The 21,373-nt window shown below is 35.0% G+C and overlaps 1 protein-coding gene across 1 annotated transcript in view; it reads right to left on the bottom strand.

Moving 5' to 3' along the window:
• The window catches only part of Eps-15 (Epidermal growth factor receptor pathway substrate clone 15), a gene marked incomplete at its 3' end in the record, with an annotated part of 108,494 nt that overhangs the window by 27,968 nt on the left and 59,153 nt on the right, over nucleotides 1-21,373 (bottom strand). Inside the window, 5 exon segments of the mRNA XM_067046311.1 lie at nucleotides 60-296; nucleotides 8,919-8,962; nucleotides 9,044-9,095; nucleotides 9,469-9,548; nucleotides 12,226-12,280. Of these exon segments, the coding sequence (XP_066902412.1) occupies nucleotides 60-296; nucleotides 8,919-8,962; nucleotides 9,044-9,095; nucleotides 9,469-9,548; nucleotides 12,226-12,280 (468 nt within the window).

Here is a 21,373-nt window from a genome sequence, read left to right as displayed (position 1 = left end):
ATATAAAAACTTAAATAGTTCAATAGGTCTAAAGTTTGTACTTATGACATAATTTATACCTCAAAATCATTGTTAAATACAATAAGGTCCCAAGGTTTTGGGACCGCAAGGGAATGTGGGGAACATTCTGCAGTTGGCTCCGCCCATTGGGTCTGAGTTGAAGCCTCTGCTCTGAGCACCAACAATCGGGTTCGTGGAGAACGCTGTACAGTGTGCAACACCAAATGGGACATCGGAGAACATTGTGCAGTGGCCTCCACCAATTGGAACGGTGGTGTAGTACTCTCCGATTCAAACTGAAAATGTATAACTTTATGAATAAAAAAAGAATAAATATAGGTATGTGTGCATGCTTATTTTTTCCCTACCCATTCATATGTGGCTGTGTCTTAGTCTGATCAAACATAAAAGAAATAGAACTTCAATTCCAAAAGTCTAGTGGATACACAATATTTTAGTTGTTCCATTGGCTGTGTATACATAGCTATGTATCTATACAATTAATTATTTTTCAAATGAACATCTAACATGCTATGGAGTAGAAGTACTCATGTTATTACACAAATTTAGAAAAAAATTCTGAGAGATCCTACACACATTATGTGACAAAATTTCAGTAAATATGGGTGGAATGTTTAATATACCATATCTTAGCAAATAATAGCTAGATTTCAATGATTTGATTTTTGTAGGGAATGTATACATTTTGAGTTATGAGCCAATAAATTTCTAATTTGGTTTATAACTTATTTTCTACCAGATAAATCCAGGATTTCAATTGCTAAGAATCTTCCCAGGACGATTCCAAACGTTAAAAAAAAAATAATAAACAGCATGTTAATTGATTAGGAACTTTCAAAAATTTTAGTTAAATAACAAATGGACATTACATCTTTATTTATATAGATAGAGGGACCAGATGAGATAAAAAATTTGTGATATCTTTGTTAATACTTCCATTTATATCAATGTCAAATTTAGGTCATTTTTTTATCGTTCAGGTGATTTCATTACCCATTATTTTCCTACCAAATTACTCATTCCTACGCCACGACAGATCTGATCATACAGGAGGTGGTGATGGATTATGTATTCATGGAAGTCTTGAGACCAAAATCCTCCTACAGTTTCCTTCTCATGACTTCCCTCACACGGAATACATGTTCACTGAAATTTCCTCCATTACCTCTCCTCTGTTATTTGCCATAGTTTACCGCGCTCCTCGTGTTCCAATCGACAACTTCTTTGAATCCTCCTTTGTCAACCTGGTTTCCCATTACACCAATATTATCGTCACCGGAGATTTCAACAAAATATGCTCTCACAATCTTCAGAAAAATACTTCTTAACTCACCTGCTGTTTTCACTTAACATTTATCTTGTTCCTTATTTTCTTATCCATCACACCAAATTTTCCGACACTAGGTTAGACCTTTACCCCTGTGACTCCCCCATCAAAATCTTTTCATCTTCTCAATATCCCATTCCATTTCTTTCATCACATGGTCTGATCCAAATTACATACAACCTACCCGTGAAATCCTTCACTCCCAAAATAGTTTTATACCACAATTTAGACCTTATCTCCTATGAATCCCTTTAGCCTGACCTTAATTTTTTCCAATGGGACATCAAATATTTCTATAACTGCATTGACCCTATGGTAACCACACCACCCTGACCTCAAACCTACAATCCATAAGAGATATCCATGCTCCTTTGAAAACCAGAACCATACGTCGTCCCACTACACCTTAGCTGACCCCTGAAATAAAGGAAACAATCAAAAGAAGAGATGCAGCTAGGCGCAAATACCGTTTACCTACCGATTATACGTCTTTCAAGAACCTCCAGAATGAAAACCAATCCGCAGTCCGACTTGCTAAAGCCACCTACTTTCATAAGGCCCTTTCCAATGCTCCTGTTTCCAAATTCAAATAGAAAATACTTCATAACCTATCCCTACCAGAATCCAACAATCTTAGGTCCTTTCATGTGACTCCAGATAATCTCAATGACCATTTCTTATCATACACTCATAATTCTTCTACTTCCGATATTCAACATCACATTTTCAATCCTGAAGAATTCTCACATCTGTCCTATGATGAATTACTTTCCTCTGCACTAATGATTATGGCCCTGATAATATTCCAGGAAAACAAATAAAATCCAGCCTTTCTATCATTATTCCGGTCCTTTACCACATTTAAAACTTTTCACTGTAAAACTCCATATTCCCATCTTCCTGGAAAACTACCCTAGTCCGAACTTTGAAGAAAATTTTCAATCCTAGCTCACTGCACGAATTCCATCCTATTTTTCTCCTATCTAACCTTTCAAAACCGTTAGAACGCCTTGTAAAAAATCAACTTTCCGACTTCCTAGAGGAACGTTCCCTTATCAAACCTTTCTAATCTGGCTATTCAACGTAATCTGCTCTCCTTAAAATAACCTATGACCACCAAAACCTCACTATCCTCATCTTTCTAGACTTTTCCAAAGCATTTGACACTGTTGACCATAATATCCTCTTTACTAAATTGCGTAATCTTCCTCTATCTAACAGTACCCTGTGTTGATTCAAATTCTTTCTCTCAAATTGGTCCCAGTATGTAGTCGTCCCAGGTCAACCTCCATCTAAGACCCTCTCCCTTCCCTGTGGTGTTCCTCAAGGCTCCTCTTTATCTCCTACTCTGTTTACTATTTACATTAATGACCTTCCCCTCCAGATCTATCACTCCCAATACCACATCTATGCAGATGATTTCCAAATATACCTGTCCTTCCCGCCTTCTGACCTATTATCAGCCACAGAGAAACTTCAAGAAGATTTGGATGGGATTTGTGAATGGGCGAGAGCTAAAAAGTTGAAGCTAAATACGGAGAAGACGAAGGCAATCTTAACAGGCTCCAATCATCTCCTTAAAACTGTTCCTACATGATAGTCCCATCAAATTTTACCCCACCATAAAAACCTGGGAAAACCTTTGATCAAATGCTTTCCTGGAAAAACCCTGTATCCAACATCTCCCGCCATACCTTTTCCACTTTAAAATGTCTAAATTACCTCCACCTCCTATTTCCATTTGAAACCCCTAGGCTCCTAGTCACTTCTCTAATATTTCCCCACTTTGACTATTGCTGTACGGTATATGGGGACAACTCTGGGGATCTCGAGGCGAAATTAAAACATTTGATAAATTTCTGTGTACGATTCATCTTCGGGATCCCAAAAGACGCCTCTGTTTCCCGTTTTTATGCAGAGTTAAAGTGGCGTTATCCTTTCTATCCTTGTAAGTATTTCCTGGCATCCTTCATCTTCCAAGTCATCCAATCCCGCCGTCCTTCAAACATCTCTGAGCTCCTTCAATTCAAATCCTCTATTCGTTCCCACAATGTCCGTTCCCGGTCTTCAGGTGACAAGGGCCCAACGAACCGCTGCTTTTGATAGATCGTTCATTATCCGATTCTTATCCCTATGGAACTCCATCCCTTCCAACATCTGCGCTCCAATACCCTCCCTACCTTTAAATCCCGCCTGTTCAATCATTTCTTATCTATTCAGGCCCTATAAAATTGTAAATTGATATGATTATAAATATGTATATAAATTATTACATCATTCTTAATTATTTTTACATCATTTTCTTTTTTATTTATTTATCTTTTATTGTCCAACTGATTAAAGTGAGAAAGTAACTTATAATTATTTTTTGTAATGACTGACTATATTTCTTTGTATTTCTATTTAAGTATCTCTGAGGCTCCTCAGCCACTTTTGTATATTTCTCTGTATTATTCGAAAGTGACTCGTCCCAGAATAAATAAAGTATTATTATCATATTGTCTCATACATAGTATAAGAAAGAAAGTATAAATTTGATTTGTGCGCCAATAAAGTTTAATTTTGTCCCTACTTTTTTTTTTACTGGATAAATCCAGTATTTTAATAACTTCATATCTTCCCAGGATGATTTTGAACATTTAAAAAAGAGCATTAATTAGATTTAAAATCATCTGAAATTGTTTAGGAATACCCCAAATAAAAATATTATAAACCAGGATTGCAGACAAGTGTAATATAAATAATATAAAATGCATAGTTGTTTATCAGGGAATTTATGAAAAGGGAGGAGGGATTTCATAAGAAAATGGAATTGTAGTCACCTGCTCAAACAGTTGATTATTTATGTTGTTTTAATGGTTGGTTATTTGTAATTTTATTACATAAGAATTACTTTAAGTACAAGCCTTATGTTAATAGGTGTGAAAATGTTATTCTTTCATAAATTTCATAGAAGAGGGTAAGGTAAATTCCATGGTAACCCCCCTTGCATAAACTACTGGAATACACAAACTTCAATCGGCTGTAGGTTGAATTTGTAGTTTATTTAATTCAAGGATAAAAGTTACCACATGGTACTATCAGCTCATTCAATTTTTTATTAACATTTATTTAAGAAGCTTTTAATGACCAATACCATACTTATCAATTATTAACAAAACATAGATAAGAATATAAAATATAACACTAAATATAAATAATGCAAAAACCAATAGCAGTTTCATCACTTAGTTATTTATTCCATTTTAGGAGTCATGTTTTCGAAAGCACCTTTGTCGTCTAGAATTTTTTTAATTTAATTTTGAGACATTCTCTTATGGGAATATTTCTCAGATGATAGAATTTTGTACTCTCCAGAGTACATTAGGTAATTCTGGGAATTTTATTTAAATGTTGAAATTTTTATATTTTGCTTCATTAGATATTTATCAGAAATCAAGTATCATCACTACCGTGTTCATCACTATTAGCATTGTTCAGACAACAAAGCACATTCTCAGTTAAGTCTCATTTTAAGCATTGAGGGATCAAAGGAGTTTGAGGCACAACTAAGGAGACTTTCACCTTTATTATGGACAGTGACAGCAAATCAGACATTTTATTTTCAAGGTAGAAGACCAGTGTAAGCAATGATCATATGAATTTATAAACTCAGGCAAGGAAATAGCTATTCATAATTGTTGCTTTGCTATGAGAGGTGATAATGTTACATTTTCCCATTGTACCAAGAAAAAAACAGATTTATAACAGGGTTATTTCACACATGTGATGTAAGTTTATCTCAATAAGTTACTTCATATTTCAATGAAGCAATTGGCGCAGACACCCAGGGAGAAGCCAAGGTAGTTCCAATGCTCCACACCAATATTTCATAATCATTTACTTAAAATTAACCCATAAAAACTTGAATAAATGGTAAAGGTAATAATGAGATTCCTATTTGACCAAATATAATGAGAATTAATTAGTAACAAAAGTTTTCTTACAAGAAAATTCATTTATACTTTCACTTACCTATAAATGAAATAAACAATAAGGAAAGTATTGTGATCCTCCAAAATTTCAAATTCGAGTTTTCAACTTAAATTCATATTTTGAGGTCCCCTAAAGCCAAATAACCAAGTTTCACAAAATGGTCTGTGTGTGAGTGGGTGTATTTGTGACAAGGGTTAAGGGAAATTTTCAAAAGATATGGATAGACCTGTACCGGACCTCACCGTGTGTGAGATTTTTAGCCACCAAAACCACCTCCATACACCTGTTCATTCCTTTCCACGGGACCGCCGGTAGGTATTAGTTCATGGAGGGAAATGGGTGAGGCTGCCTCATTGTTCTCTTCCATGGTTTTCATGTTTATCATGCTAGTCGCACCTTCTGGCCCTCTCTTCTGCTCTCAACCTATTAAGGACGACTGTGGTGAATTTCTTCCTGCTGTTTCCTCGATAGTCTGACATGCAGGGCATTCTCTGGTGTTGTCCAATTTAAATCGGTGTTGACATGCTCAAAAGCATTCATATCCTGTCAACAATTGGGTTACATAAAAATCTACCTCACCATGTCAGTGACCATACCACAAACCAACATCGGGTATCAACCTGCAAGTCCATCTACCGGCCTCTATAACTTCCCAATGCTATTGCCACTGATCAATGGTTATTTTCCACTCTTCTTCTCTTTAAATGCTAGGGTGTCCTCTATAGTGCCTACTTCTTTCTTCAACAAGAAGTTTAACAGGCGGCATTCTGGCTATCTCGCATACCGCCTTATAGGGAACAGTTCGAAAAGTATTTACTGTCCTTAAGGAAGCTCTGCAATAAACGGAAACCATCTGTCTCCTGTGTGATTTGGCAACCATCACTACTTTCCAAATTGGAACTCTATATAGCATGATTGAGGGGTCAACAATAGCAAGAAGCCTTCTGCAACTTTCTCAAGGACCTCTAACATTTGGCCTAAGGTATGACAATAAGGCTGCCAATTTAGCAGATTTGGCTCTGGTATACTCCATGTAAACATTAAACCGGAGACGTTCATAAATCATAACTCATAGGTATTTTAAATATGGCTGAGAATGAATCTCGTGCCTACCTGCTGTGATAGTGATGGTGTTGAAAGATAAAACAGAACTCTATCTCTAAAGTAGTCTGTAAAAATTCTCATAAAATAGACTGATACCGCCATAGTCTGTAGGGCATCTAATCTTGCAGTGTTTAAAGTATTTTTGACATCTAGACAGGTCATTGCTGCATAACACTTAGCAAACCCCCACCTTGCTCCTGCAAATGCTGTATGGGCCCTCTCGACTACTAATCCAATAGCATCTACCGTGGATCGCTCTTTAGGAAATCCAGATTGAGCCCTTGAGAGCCCATTTACACCCTCTGTGTATCCTTGTAGGTGTATCCAGTGTAATCAAGAGAGCCTGGTGATCAATGTGAGTATAAAATCCAAAAACCTTCCAAGTAGCAAACTGTTGCAGGCGACCACTGGCAAAGGTTAAATCTATAATAGATGATCTTCCTGCTCTAGTGAACATCGGGTTTGTTCCAGTGTTCATAAGGATCATATCACTTATTTGTGCAAAAGCTTCCAGAAGAACTTCACCACATTGATTTGTTATCGTACTTTCCCATTCTGTTGCCCATGCATTGAAATTATCAGTAATCATAGCAGGCTTGTGGCAACTAGCCTTTAAGATAATACAATCCAACAAATTCACAAATCCTTGCATTTTGATGCTGGGATAGGTGTAACATCTAAAGATATAGCAGCTTTACCACTGACATTGAATACCCATGAGCTGCAATCCAGATTTTTGTATTTTCTGCAGATAATAGAGATTTTGATGTACTGTTCCCGTGTAGTTTGGTAAAGGAGATCCTGAGAAGTTTCACAGTGGTTCAAATTCAACTGGAGTATCCTCATCTACAATTTTGTTGGACTTGCGTCATGGTTTACCATGCTGAACAGAAAGCTAGACACTTGAGGTTTGTGACCTACTTGACAATAGTTTCAACATAAGGAGGTCCTATCCTTTCTAACACAATTCCAAGCTATGTGTCCATACTCCCAGCAATGGAAACACTTTGGAACTCTAAATCTTTTGTGTATGTGGCTAACAACCAGGCCTGCTCTTAACTTACCTTGAGCCATAACCTTCCTAGCCTGCAGAACTGGCAGTGAAATGACCACTGTTTGCGTACCTCCTTCGGCTTGACAGATGGATGGCTTGGCTGCTGTGATGGGCACTGACTCTTCCCCAGGAGAGGTTTCAAGGCCTCCTTTTACAGCAACAAAAAAATAAAAATGTTTTGTTCATAATTTTAGCCAAGCCTGGTCTTTTAACTTGTTTTTCAGAAACAACAAACATAGTATTAACTGGAACACGAGCCAACTAATCTACACAAAACTGAGAACATCAGTAGGTTTGTAAGTGAACGTTGTGTGATGCACCAAATTTTTTTATTATTGTTTCATGACATTCCATGTGAGAACTGATGACTAGGCTACACCTTCAAGTAGGGCTTTATGTATCCCATTCCACTATTACCATGTTTCACTGACCTTCGTTCCTCTCCTTAATATTTCCTGAGTGATGGTAACTATTTATGAAATTTAGGTATCGAAACTGTTAACTTCCGGGAATGGATTATCATCTGCTTACCTCATCTGTTTTTATACCGGATAATATCATTGTATCTTTTAATTTCATTAATTGACCTATACAGAATAAAAGATAAACGTTTGCTCCTCGATTTCTTTGCTTCTATAAGTTTTAAATTCTTTTCTCTTGATTAGAACTGAGGAACAGAATATTATAAAAAAATCAAGTAAATAAACTTAAAAAGATTTTTAAGAGCTATCTCTGTCAATATAAACTTTACAATATACAATGAATGATTTGTTACACTATTTTAATCAATGAAAATAAAAATTATACTTCAAACAGAATATAAACTTTATAACTTTTCTCAGCTTTAAGATACTGTAGTGGTGTACCACTGGAAGTTAAACACTGTCAGTTTCTTTGTACACATTTTAGATTTTTGTTTTATTTTGGTTAAAATATGTAATTGTGGTATACAGTTTGTGGTTTAAATAAGTGAATCTAAATTGGTTATTTTTTTAAAAGTATCAGTTAACCCTTCTAAAAAAATGTGAACACCTATTATTTAATTATCATTGTGATCCATTTGTTTTACTCGATAAAAAGCAAATAAAACTTGTATTTATTTTTTGGTTTATTAAAGACTTATTGAAAACACTGTTTTGTGTTACTGGTACTTTTATGTCAATTGAGTGATAGATTGTGGTGTTATTTAATTATCATTGTGATCCATTTGTTTTACTCGATAAAAAGCAAATAAAACTTGTATTTATTTTTTGGTTTATTAAAGACTTATTGAAAACACTGTTTTGTGTTACTGGTACTTTTATGTCAATTGAGTGATAGATTGTGGTGTTTATAAAATACGCCAACGAACATAAAAAGCTATATAAGAAAAACAAAAGTTCACAATAATATAATAACAATAAAAAAACAACACTAAATAAAAAAAAAATCACTTACACCATGGTTTACATAAGCTTCAGCTTGTCTCTCAGCCTGTTCATCTACAATAAAAAAAAAAGTTTTCACTAAATGTGAATATATATATAAATCAAATAAAGCAATAAATATATTAAACAATTTACCGAATGGCACCCAGTTTGCTGGACGGCGTACTATCAAATAATCAGTTTCCCTCTATAAATAAACATGCACATTCATTTTATATTAGAATTAGAAATTTACTTATTTATTTAATACCAGATCAGCCTGGCTTGCATTACATGCATACATGGTTAATGTAGGAGGTACATTTTTTTAAAAAAAATTGAGAGTTACTTGAATATAATGAAAATTTAAATACAGTTCAAAAGGTTTTAAGTGTGACTTTTAAATATGGATTGAGTAGTTTGTAATAGTGGTTTGATGCGTGTATATAAAAGGAAAACTAGCTTCAACCCACAGCAATAAACAGTTATGTAGCAAAAATCATTTAACATGGTAAAAAAATCAATAATAGTAGTAATTAAAAAAATTAAGACTAATTCAAATATTTAAAACAATCACTTACATAAATGTTTTCAATGAACCGAATCCTATAAATCAATGAATCTTCCGATGTTTGAGTTTCTTGATTAATGTAATCATCATCTGAAAAAAATATATAATGGCTTTACCACTAGAATAAAGAAGGATTTTCTCTCAGTTAGTTCACATAATAAAGTAAATTTGTCTAAGATACTTCATTAAATTTCCAGACTTAACTATTAATGTACTTATATATACACTTTAATTTTATTGATTGGAGAAGATGGTCGGGGGGTGCGGTCAGCAAAGAAACAACATAAATAAACAAAAAAATATTTATTTATTTATTTAGGCATAAATAAATATTTTTTTGTTTATTTATGTTGTTTCTTTGCTGATCGCACCCCCCAACCATCTTCTCCAATCAGTAATCTACGGTCAACTATCTATAATGTTAAAATGAATAACATAAATTTTCTTCTTTCTTGGACATCGAAGCTATCAAGTTAATGGCATTGTACATATAAAGATGATAATAGAAAGTTGAATACACTGAAAAGTACTCAGGTAATATATATCTTATATAATATACATAACACTTGTACATGTATATGTATGTATTCACTTACAAGTGTAAACATTTTAAAATGATTCATATAAATTTTCTTCTCTCTTGGGCATTGAAACTCTCAAGTTAAAAGTTAACGGCACTGATAGTTATATATTACATATAATATAATATGTATTATATATAATATAATAACGGCATATTACATATAATGATAGGAAGTTGAATACATTAAAAAGTACTCGTGCTATTCTTAAGTATATCATAAAATACCTGAAAATAAAAGTTTCCAATCCTGTAAATTTGAATGATTTTTAGTTAAGCTAATGAGAAAAAACACATTTGTTTTTATCCACACCAATCCCCAGTTTAATTATAATGACACTAAACTTACCTGCTAATGTAGAAAATCTAACATCTGTTCAACTTTTTATAAAGATCCTTAAATGGCCCTGGGCATAGTTCATCTACACATTTACTAAAGAACTTTTAACAATCTTTATACTTAAATGGTTTATAATTATATCTTATATCATAAATGAAATACAATCATTATTCTCTGCCAAATAGAAATATCGGTTCTATTTTCAGCTATTTTTATCTTCTACTTTTGTAGCCATTATTTTGAATAAAGATGATATCATTAAAGTATAGGCTATTTTAAACACGTCAACTTTGGCATTATGATGGAAACTGAAACAAAATCAATCATCTTAAGATTGGTATAAATATTTTTTTTTTTTTAATAATAGCTCATAATACAAGCATTAGTTATATGTAATAAAAAAGATGAGGCTAGTTCCATTAAATACCCATGCAGTTAGTTCATTAAAATCATGATTACAATAAAAAAAATGTTATATGCAGGCAGAATGCAGAATTAGAGTTATCAATAAATTTTATCTAATTTAAACACATTTTTAATTTTATTTATTTATTGCTATTTACAATTATACATTTAGTAAATTTGATCTCAGTTAAAATGGCATACAGGCATGTAGAGAAACTATCCATTGGTAGCACTCTAACAACACGTTACTGTAAATTATTCCTATACGTAGACTTTCAATTTTAGAAGGGGATATATATGGTGCTATATACTGTACTTTTTAAAATAAGATAACTGAAAATAGCTGGAGTAGGATATAAGTATGAAATAAGTCTAGTATGTTATAGAGAGCTATTCATGGTGGACATCATACATACAGTATTTCATCATAAAACAAAAAAGGATGGGATTGTTACAGTGGAAATATCTACTGATGACCTCAGGGTTGATTTTATATTCCTTTAAATAATTGACCTTCACACCTTCCAGCACATCCAGACATTTCAGTCAATGGACCTTTTTTATATATCAGTTTTGGAGTATAATCTATCCAGTGTGTTAAAAGCAGTATTTGCAAAAAAGAGACAACTAACTAGCCAGAATAGTATTTAAATATTCTATTAATTTTATGTTCAACTTAGTGACAGGAGATGATACTGGGTCTCTATGATTTTTTAGTCTGCATTGGGTATTTATGTTACCTATGACATTGAATGTTAACAAATTATTTGCTAGTGGCTTTTAAATAAGAATGTAAGAACAATAATTTTTTAGCTCTGAAGTGACAGAATATTGGTGAGTTATCTATACACTTGGACAAAAGAGACTAAAGGATCATGATTTAAATTCTTCTGAAAATAATCTAACTTCAGAGATAGAAATATAAAGTGTTCCAGTAAACAAAATAATAATATAATTATAAATTATTAAAAAAAAAAAAAATGGTAATTCGTGATTTTGCAAGAACAATGGAATGTGTTTTTGGAACTAATCATTTATTTTTAGTCTCAATCACCTCTTTTTAAAATACAGAAATTTATAAAATATACTTCTTTATGAAATAGACCAATAATAAATTTTATTATTACAAAATATGACTAATCACCTTTGGATTAATAAATACTAAGTTAATTTTTTATTAGAAATGTAGAAAGAAGATAATCTAATTCTTACAACCAATCACAATGTCAGGTAACCACAAGACAAGCTTAAAGCATCATAAGCAATGAAGTATAGATGAGAATACATGTTGAATACAATACTTACATATTCTAAAGTTAGCCTTAAATAATATACTGAAATAGAAAAAAAAAAGGAAATGATCATACATTCACAGATTCTTATTTTAGAAAAAATGACAATAAAAATAGTTGATAATGCTAAAAAAAAATTAAATAACTTACTAAATCGTGCCCAATCCTCTGCATGACTTGTTGTCGGGAATTCCTTAAATTCCCTCTGTAAGTAAACACATATAAGTACATTAAATTGAATAGTATGATGAAAATGACTTAAATGAAATGAAAAGTAATTTTAAATATAAGAAGATGGTCAGGGTTGCGGTAAAAAAAAAGTAATTTTATACTGGAACATCTTATCCCCTAAGAATGATCACACTGTGCCAATTGTATGCATATACTGGTTTAATAACTAAATAACAAAACCATTGCAATAATAAAAATAGTAATATAAAGAATAAAATTTAAAATAATATAAAATAAAAACCAAAGTGCTGAAGTTTCAAGCTTGATATTTATAAATAGTCATCATATAAAGTAACAATAAAATAAATTGAAATATATAAATTTAAAAAAATCATACATCTTGTTATTGCAACAGATTTAAGGCAGATTGATGGTTGAGGAGGTGGAGAAATAATTTATGTTTAATGAAAAGGTTTCATGGATGGATGTGGGTAGGAAATTCCAGAACAAGGTTTAAAGGATTTTTCAAGATAACCGTTCCATGAGAAGGGAGAAGTTTGAGGGCTGTGATCTCATATTTAAGGAGTGGATAGAGAAACACAGTGTGAAGAAATCAAGGATATAGGGAGGCTTTTTAGTTTTAAAGGCTCTAAAGATATAGAAACCAAGGAATTATTTCCGATAGAAAATAAGGTGAAACCATTTTAATTTGGTGTACCAACTAGAGACATGAGAGTGTCTAGAGATCCTGAAGATGAATCTTATAAAACAATATATTCATCCCTTCAGTCTCATCTCTTGCCTACTCAAACCATAATCAAAATAAGGAAAAAGGAGGGAGGTAACTAGAAACTGATAGGTTTTTTTTGGGGGGGGGGGTAAAGAATCACGGAGTCTTAGAAATTGTTTGAAGATAGCAATAGAGTTTAGGGTAATTTGGGAAATATGGTCATTCCAGGATAGGTGTTTAAAATCACTCCAAGGTTTTTAACTCAGGTGTGGAATTAAATGGGTTGGTGATTGGGATAGAGTAGGAGATAGTAAGGAAGGGAATTAAGCAGGCTCTTGGAACTGATAAGAATACCCATTGTTTTTTCAACATTGAGCCTGAGATTGTTGTTTGATGCCCATTCATTGATACTAGCTATATCGTCTTGTAGCTTGCATATCGTCTCAAGCATTTCAGCATGTTGAAAGGATAGGTAAATTTACAGGTCTTCAGTGTAAAAGTGATATTGTGAATGGAGAATAGAATCAGGGAGGTTGCTAAAATATATTGAGAAAAGGGTTAGTAGAAGGAAGGAGGAAGGTTGTTATTGGGAATTGTGAAAGTTTGGGAGAGAAATGATAAGAAGGAAAGGAACCACTTTAAGACAATATTCAATAGGGAGAGGTTTTGGAGTTTGGAAAGGAGGATGCTATGATTGACTGAATTGAAGGCTTTTGTGAAATCGAAAAGAACAAGGAAGTTGATTTTTTGTTTGTCAATAGAGGTTTGAAGTTCATATTTTCTTTTCAACAGAATATTGGGGTTGGAAACCAGAGTGGAGAGGATGAAGGAGAGCTTTTTGTTCAAGGAAGTTGCTAAGCTGTGAATGGACTTCTTTCAAATGGTATTGATAGATTAGAGAGAATAGAGATAGGCCTGAAATTGAAGTCTAGAAAGGGAACTTCATTCAATGGACTATGAGATTTCTTAAGAATTTAAATGAGGAGTAGACTTCTGACGATCTAGTGCACCTAAAACGTCTCCTGGCTAAATTTTCTTCTTCTCATCGTCTCTCTGATTTCAGAATTGATTTAGAGGGCCATGTGACATTTTAAAGTAGAGGCCTTGAAGGGTGCAAGGTAATTTAGGAAAGTGGTGAGATTAGTAGAAAGGCATTTTATCATTTCATCGATGGAGGAAGAGGAATTTACAGGTTCAAGGGATTGGGATAGTGAATCAAGAAAAGAATTAAGTTTGTGAGATGTTAGTGAGTCAAGGTTAGCACAAGGAGTTTTGTTTAAAAATTAGCTTAGGAGTTGAAATGTTGAAGGAAATTTGGATGAGATCATGGTGTGAGAGGAAAGGCACTGGGGTCAGAGAGGAGATTAATAAATTTTGGTAAGAATCTATTATGAAAAGGTCTAGCCATGTATTTGTGAACTGGGTATGATGGGAAAGCTGAAACGGAACAATAAAAAGGTCTACGGAATGGAAAAGGTCTACAAGGTATGATTTATCAGCAGAGCCAGAGGACAGATTGGAGTTGAAATCCCTAGTATTTGCTGAATTCGCCAGTTATTGTATTGTTGAATTGAAAAGTGGAAAGAGAAGATTCAAACATAGGGTCGAATTGGGCATGAGGGGAATGATATACTATGATACATAGAAGGAAAGATGGAAGAAAGAAAATTTCCACAAACAGGTATTTTAAGTGAGGAGTATCAGGAGAGGGAGGTTTAAAAAGGGTTTTAATTCTCAGGTCATCCATTCTAGCTCAACTTCTTGAGTAATGCAATTTAAGATGTAAAATGATGAATGAAGCCGTCGATTACACTAAATATTGGGTAGATTACATAAAAAAGTTTTTTATTGTTCATCAGCATTAAGCATCATTAAGGTTTAACAGAAGTAATAATTTTTTTTTTAAATTTAATTTAAAGAAAAATAGATAAAGAAAATAAACAGGTCATAAGATACATTCAAATTTATAAATAAATTTGATAACTTAATACTAATTGAAAATAAAGAGAGGAAATAAGAATTAGACTCAATAAATATTTATTTTACAGTCCACAGTGGGGAAAATGACTAATTTAGGTAGACAAAAGTAATATAAAAAATTTCAATGTTGTTATCATTAGTAGTGAACACATGGGCAATGACTTCTTGTGATTGCATTATTAAATGGACTCACTTTCGGATTATTGTTTCAACCTAGTAAAAATTCATTTTACCACTAATTTACCAAGCATAATTAATTTACTACTAACTACTTGAATCTATCTAATTAAATATTTAGATCATTTACTTATATTTACTACAGAAAAACTTAGGTCACACCAAGGAGTTTTTTTCAGGGTAAGTTTCTCTAAACGTTCTTATTTTGAAATTTTACTCACAATACAGATTGTTTTGGGGAATTGTATTGAGGCTCTCAACTTAGTATGTGGTATCTAGTTGGTGTCTTTTCTACCATAAGTAAGTTGATTCGTATAATAAAACAGTGTATATACATATTAAAACAAATTATGATGAACTAGACTATTAGAAAATGACATTAACATTATTTGCTATTTTTTGTTAATTATCATTATTTAATTTTTTTTTAGTTGATTATTATTAAAAATTATATTAAGTTAATATTATTTTATGATTTACTGGAAGATTATTGATTGACCGTGTGTATAGATAAATGGAATATGGTCCGGGTGCGGTAAAAAAAAACTCAAATAGTAGATAATTATACTATTTTATTGAGCCATAGTATAATAAAATAGTATAATTATCTACTATTTGAGTTTTTTTTTTAACCGCACCCGGACCATATTCCATTCATTTATTTTATGATTTCTATTTTTTGATTTTTGAAACTTAAATTTATTCTTCCTACTCTAAGGCTCTAAAGCCCAAATTTTATTTTGTGTACAGTTACTTTGAAGGGACTCGTTCCAGAATAAATAAAGGATATTATTATTATTGCTTCCTCCCACGGCAAGGCACAGCTACATATTTTATACAAAGCAGGTAATAAAGCATCTCTTAGTTCCAAAAATATCAGCACCTAGTAGATTTTGCTCCACTAAGTTATATTGATTTTTAAGTAATTATAGTTAATAAAAACCTCAATTTTTTTTAATAAGGGGTCATTGCAAGTGAATGAATACATCTTAGGGAGTAATACTACTAGTACCTACTAATAAAAAATTGTAATTCCTAATCTCTCATCACAGCTTGTATCACTGATAATTTAATTTTTATAACTATGCTCATTGGACTAACTTTTTGCAATAATTTATCATTATCTTACTGCTCATAATTTAAAAAAATTATGTCACCATGATAAAATACACTAAATGTCAAACAAGACTAGTAGATTCAGTTAGCATTATAACAATATATGGAGGCTCCTGAAAAATCTGAATTACAAGAAATGTTAAATCTACAAAACTTTAAAAATGTAGGGAAACCTATTATTAAGGAATATCAATGAATAAGGAAAAAAAAGAAAAGTCAATTTTGTGTTGGTAGGTAATTGTACTAATAGCCCCTAAGATATGTTTATTCACTTGTGAATCATTCTGTGATGAAACCTCATCTAGTTCAGTAAATTTCTGTTCTCTCATATGTTTATGCAATAATTTAATAGATTGAGTTTTATTTAATTTAATTGTGGGTAATCATCTTTTAACAAAAAAAAATACCAATTAATAAACCCAAAAATATTAAAGATAAACATTAAAATAAAATATTTATAAAAATAATATATATGTAAGTTACAGTCAGCTGTTACTTCGATGTCAGCTGACTGAGGAGGTTAGCTGATTGAATTTATATAAAGAGATGTACTGAACACAATAAAGCCAGTATTTCACAGCAGTCCAAGCGTCAGATCTTATTCCTTCTTCCTGGATAGAATATTAACGACCAAGACAGACGCCCAACCCTTGGAGTGAATGAGAGAACACGGAGACGAGAGAAGAGAGAGGGCTAATAACCAAGAAAATAGAAGAAGCCAATAGTCGGTGGAAGGACTCCAAGTGTCACGGTTGTGAAAAGATTGGGCATTTAGTAGCACATTTCCCGCGTACGAGTTGCTTCAAATGCGAAAATGAGGGGCACATAGCCAAACAGTGCCCATATTTGTACCGAAGAAGAGATGTGGGCCGGGGCAAACCAATGGAGATCAACGCCCAACAGATACGGAGAAGTAATCGGAGGTTGAGTCGATCATCAGGTGAATCCACGGGAACGTCGGAGACCGAAGAAGAAGCTGAAGAGCCACAGAACCGAGTAAATCAAGGGGGCAGAGTGGAAACAGGAGGATGGAAACAAAGGAAAAAAGGTGGATGAAGGCGAGGAACTGGAGAGAGGAAGACGCGAGACACCTGAAGGGGATGTCGGTAGAGGGGCGTCGGCACACTGCTGAATTATAGCGTGAGGGAGAAGAGCGGTGGTCTGCCTATAATAGAGATAGTAGGAGTGAGATGCCTGGTGCACACCGGCAGTCCAATAACATCATGTGCCAAGAAGCCCAAGAAAAACTGTGTAATGGGGAGAGGACCCACCAGATTCAGGAATGTCAATCCAAATTAATCACCCTGGGTGGCCATTGTATAGTAGAGGGCGAGATAGAGATAGGTTTGACCTGGTGGGGATTTAGTAGAAAGAACTTGCCGGTACATATCGTAGGGAGTATGCCGAGGGAATACAAAGAGATTGTGAGGGAAGCATCGCTTGGGTTAAGAATATCAAGGGAAATTGGAGAATTAAGTTGGGGGGTAAAATGTACAAATGTCATCGACAGAGAAAAACCGAGGGCACACGGGTTGGAGCAATAAATCAAGCTGAGGACTGAAGAAGGAAGCATAGGGAATATGAAAGATATTTTTAAAAGGAGACATTTCTTTTTTATTTATATATATATCCCCCTCCCTTGCCATTTCTGGCATACGGGGTGCGGGAGCAGTGGGGTAGTGCGCTGGGGTTGGGGCCACTGCTCCTAAGGATCACCAATTTTTTTATTAATTATTCAATTATTAATTTTTCTTTTTTTTTACTGTGGTGCAGCCCAGCGCTAGGTTTAGCGCCTTTCTGATGGAGCTGCACCTTGTCCACTGCATCCGTCTGGGTGCCTCCTGCAGTTACCAGGCAGGTCCAGCCCTCCTGGTCTCAGTCTGGGTCAGCTTCCTCATCTTCTGGTGGTCAAGTCCTTCCCATCGTGAAATGAGTGGGGCCCACCACCTCCTTCCACCCGTAAAAGTACTCCCTGAAGAAGGGATAATTCTCTTCTTCTATCAAACAGGGAAAGTCCGACTCGGCGAGGGCGTAAATCCGGGTCTTTCTCGACAGACTGGCTCGTTGTCCTTCCATGGCAGAACAATCTATTATTCGTGTTCTGCTGTTTCAGGAACTCCGCACGTTGGGCACCGGGGGTCGATGTTCTTTCCAAAGCTCTACAGCTTTCCCCGAAACACCTCCTGTCCTGTTAGGATCTGTGAGACCCAATAGTCTGGGAGGACTCATTTAGCCTTCAATCTAGAAAGGACGGTAGGGAAGAATTTTCTCAAAGTAGCGCCCTTCTGGCTTGCTACCCACCGTCCATTCCACTCCTGTATTGAGTCCTCTCACAGTATTTTCTTCCATAAGTTTGAAGTCTCACCGATCCTCTCTCGGAGCTCCTCCGGCAGCGCTTCTAGTCCCTGCCTCTTAACTTCATATTTAACGACATCCTCCCTGAGAATGAGGTCCAGGGACATCGCTCCGGCCAGAACCTGCTCCACCTCATGTGACACCGTTTTAACAGGAGACATGCTCGGGACAACTGGGAAGACGGTCCATTGACTTAAAGAAGACAAGGTCACTTATGTGAAAGAAAGGAGATACTCGCAGGCGCTACGTCACCACCTCCGGGATGAGCTCAAAAGTTTAAAACATCAAGGAATAATTATTGACAGCACATCCCCGTACAACACTCCATTGTTGCAGTAAAAAAGAAAAGCGAGCCTGGTGAAATTACCGAAAAGTACAGGGTGGTGATAGATTACAGAAAGCACATGGAGAATACCATAAACGAGAAGTATCCGATCCCCAGATTTGAAGATATTTTGGACAGCCTGAGCGGAGCAACGGTATTCAGCACATTGGACTTGAAGGCCGGATACCATCAGATTAAAATGCACCCTAAGGATCAACATAAGACGGCGTTCACTTTCGATATGGGCCAATACGAATTTACAAGAATGCCGTTTGGGCTCAAAAATGCTTCCATAACCTTCCAGCGCCTAATGGACGAACTTTTAAAAGGAATTGACGAATCTGTATGTCAGATCTATATGGATGATATATTTGCGTTCAGTAAGAACGAAGATGAACACGTGCAACATTTACACAGCGTTTTCCATAGAATCTGGCAATTTGGGCTAAAACTGTCAGGAGACAAACCATTGCTGGGGCTAGAACAAATTAGTTCTTTTGGGCAACACTATTTCCAGGGAGGGAGTGAAACCCGATGCGGATAAAATAGCGGCTATACAGAAGATGGCCTTTCCTAGGGATGTGAAAGGAGTTCGGAGGTTGTTGGAAACATTGGATTATTACAGGAGATTTGTGTCAGAAATCGTTCCGCTCAACAACTGAACTGAAGAAAGGCCGAAAAGTGATGATAACTCCAATGGTGAAAGATAACATCAGGCTATGTATGGAGAAGCTGCAGCGGGAGCCAGTGCTAGCGTTTCCAGATTTTACTCGCTAATTCACCACAACAGACGCAAGTGAATACGCGCTGGGAGCGATATTGTCTGGGAAGAGTGAAGGGTGAGATCGCCCCGTGGCGTACGCCAGTAGATGGAACCAGATAGAGGTTCATCGCTCAATGGAGCGAGAGCTCTAGGGAATAGTGTGGGCTGTTGACAACTTTAGGACCTATGTGTTTGGCAGTAGGTTTAGTGTACACACTGACCACAGACCCCACCAATGGATTGGAAAGTTGAAAGAGTCTTCGGCCAGGATTACGCGTTGGAAGGATCTTCTCGGTAAGTATAATATAGAAATTACCAGGAAAAGAAAATGTATTGGTAATGTATATTGATTGGTTGTCACAAGCAATAACAGTAAATGCAGTAGAGGAGGAGGCTGCAGAACCGTCCGGTGTTATGAGACAGTTACTGCGGGAATGGACGCCTACAGAGGAAGAACAGGATGAAGCAGAAGAAGATGATAGGGAAGAATCATCGAATAACGAGAGTTCGGCAGGAGAAAGCTCATGCAACGACGCTGGAATGGATCAAAGTCCGCATGGCAACAACCCAGGACTTAAGAAAGGCAGTTTCCGACCTTGAAAGGTTTTCCAGGTAGTTAAGCTATTTCCTAAAAGGGAGTGTTCGACTGATTGGTCGAATAGAGAAGCAAAGACAGCCGAAAACCTCCTCGACAGTGAGGATGATGAGGCGTTAAGGGCAGCAGTGGTCTGCAGTGAAAAGAAGTATACTCATTCAAATTCAATCTGATAAGGGGACATTCTGTATCGTAATTAAGGCGAGATTAAAGAAGACATCTGGAAGCGGATGGTTGACCGAACAGGGACAGAAGACCATGCTCTATGGAAAGCAAAAAGTTTCGAGTTTCGAGTGCGGAAACGAGGGACACATTGCGAGGCAATGTCCCTATGTGTACCGTAGGCAGAGATCGGACCAACTGGAACCGATGGAGATTAACACCCAGATTCTGAGGTGGAGAAGAGTACTCCAAAGAAGAAACGAATCCGCAAGATAGTCCACAAAAGTCACTTTTAATAATTTCGACTTTGAACCTTAATCCCCTCCCTTAATCTTTTGGTGTAAATAATTTGAACTGGCTAAACCTAAAATATAAACACTGATATGTAGACCTTTATCTTTCATGCTATGTTTTTGTTTTTTGTAAATAATTTCTTTTTCATTCTAACTTGTTCTATTATTAGGTTTAAATTATGTATTTAGCGTTTATTAAGGGAATTTGTGAGTTTTTTCAATGATATGTATATATGATTTGTTTTTATTGTAAATATTTTTTCTTTATTGTTCTTGTATTCTATGTTATTATATTATATAGTATTAGTTTACGAGGATTGTTCGTAAACTGGTGGGGGGGAGTTACGGTCTGAGTCAGCTGTTATTTCGATGTCAGCTGACTGAGGGGATCAGCTGATCGAGGATATATAACAGATGTAGCGAACACAATCAAGCTAGGTTACAGCAGTTCACACGTGTTACATCTTATTCCTTCTTCTCTTTTTTGACATTTGGCTCTCGCCGATACTTAACTTGTATATAACTTAAGTATTAGTGAAAGCAAAATATTAAAAAAGAGAATAAGGAATAAGATTTAACACGCTTGGACTGCTGTAAAATGGACTGAGTTTATTTCAGTGCATTTCTTTAT

Source organism: Halyomorpha halys, unplaced genomic scaffold (genome assembly GCF_000696795.3).
Source record: "Halyomorpha halys isolate HHAL.00 unplaced genomic scaffold, Hhal_1.1 Scaffold1590.1, whole genome shotgun sequence".
NCBI lineage: Eukaryota > Metazoa > Arthropoda > Insecta > Hemiptera > Pentatomidae > Halyomorpha > Halyomorpha halys.
The sequence above is the reverse complement of the archived record's forward strand: the minus strand, read 5'-3'. Positions and strand labels throughout refer to the sequence as shown.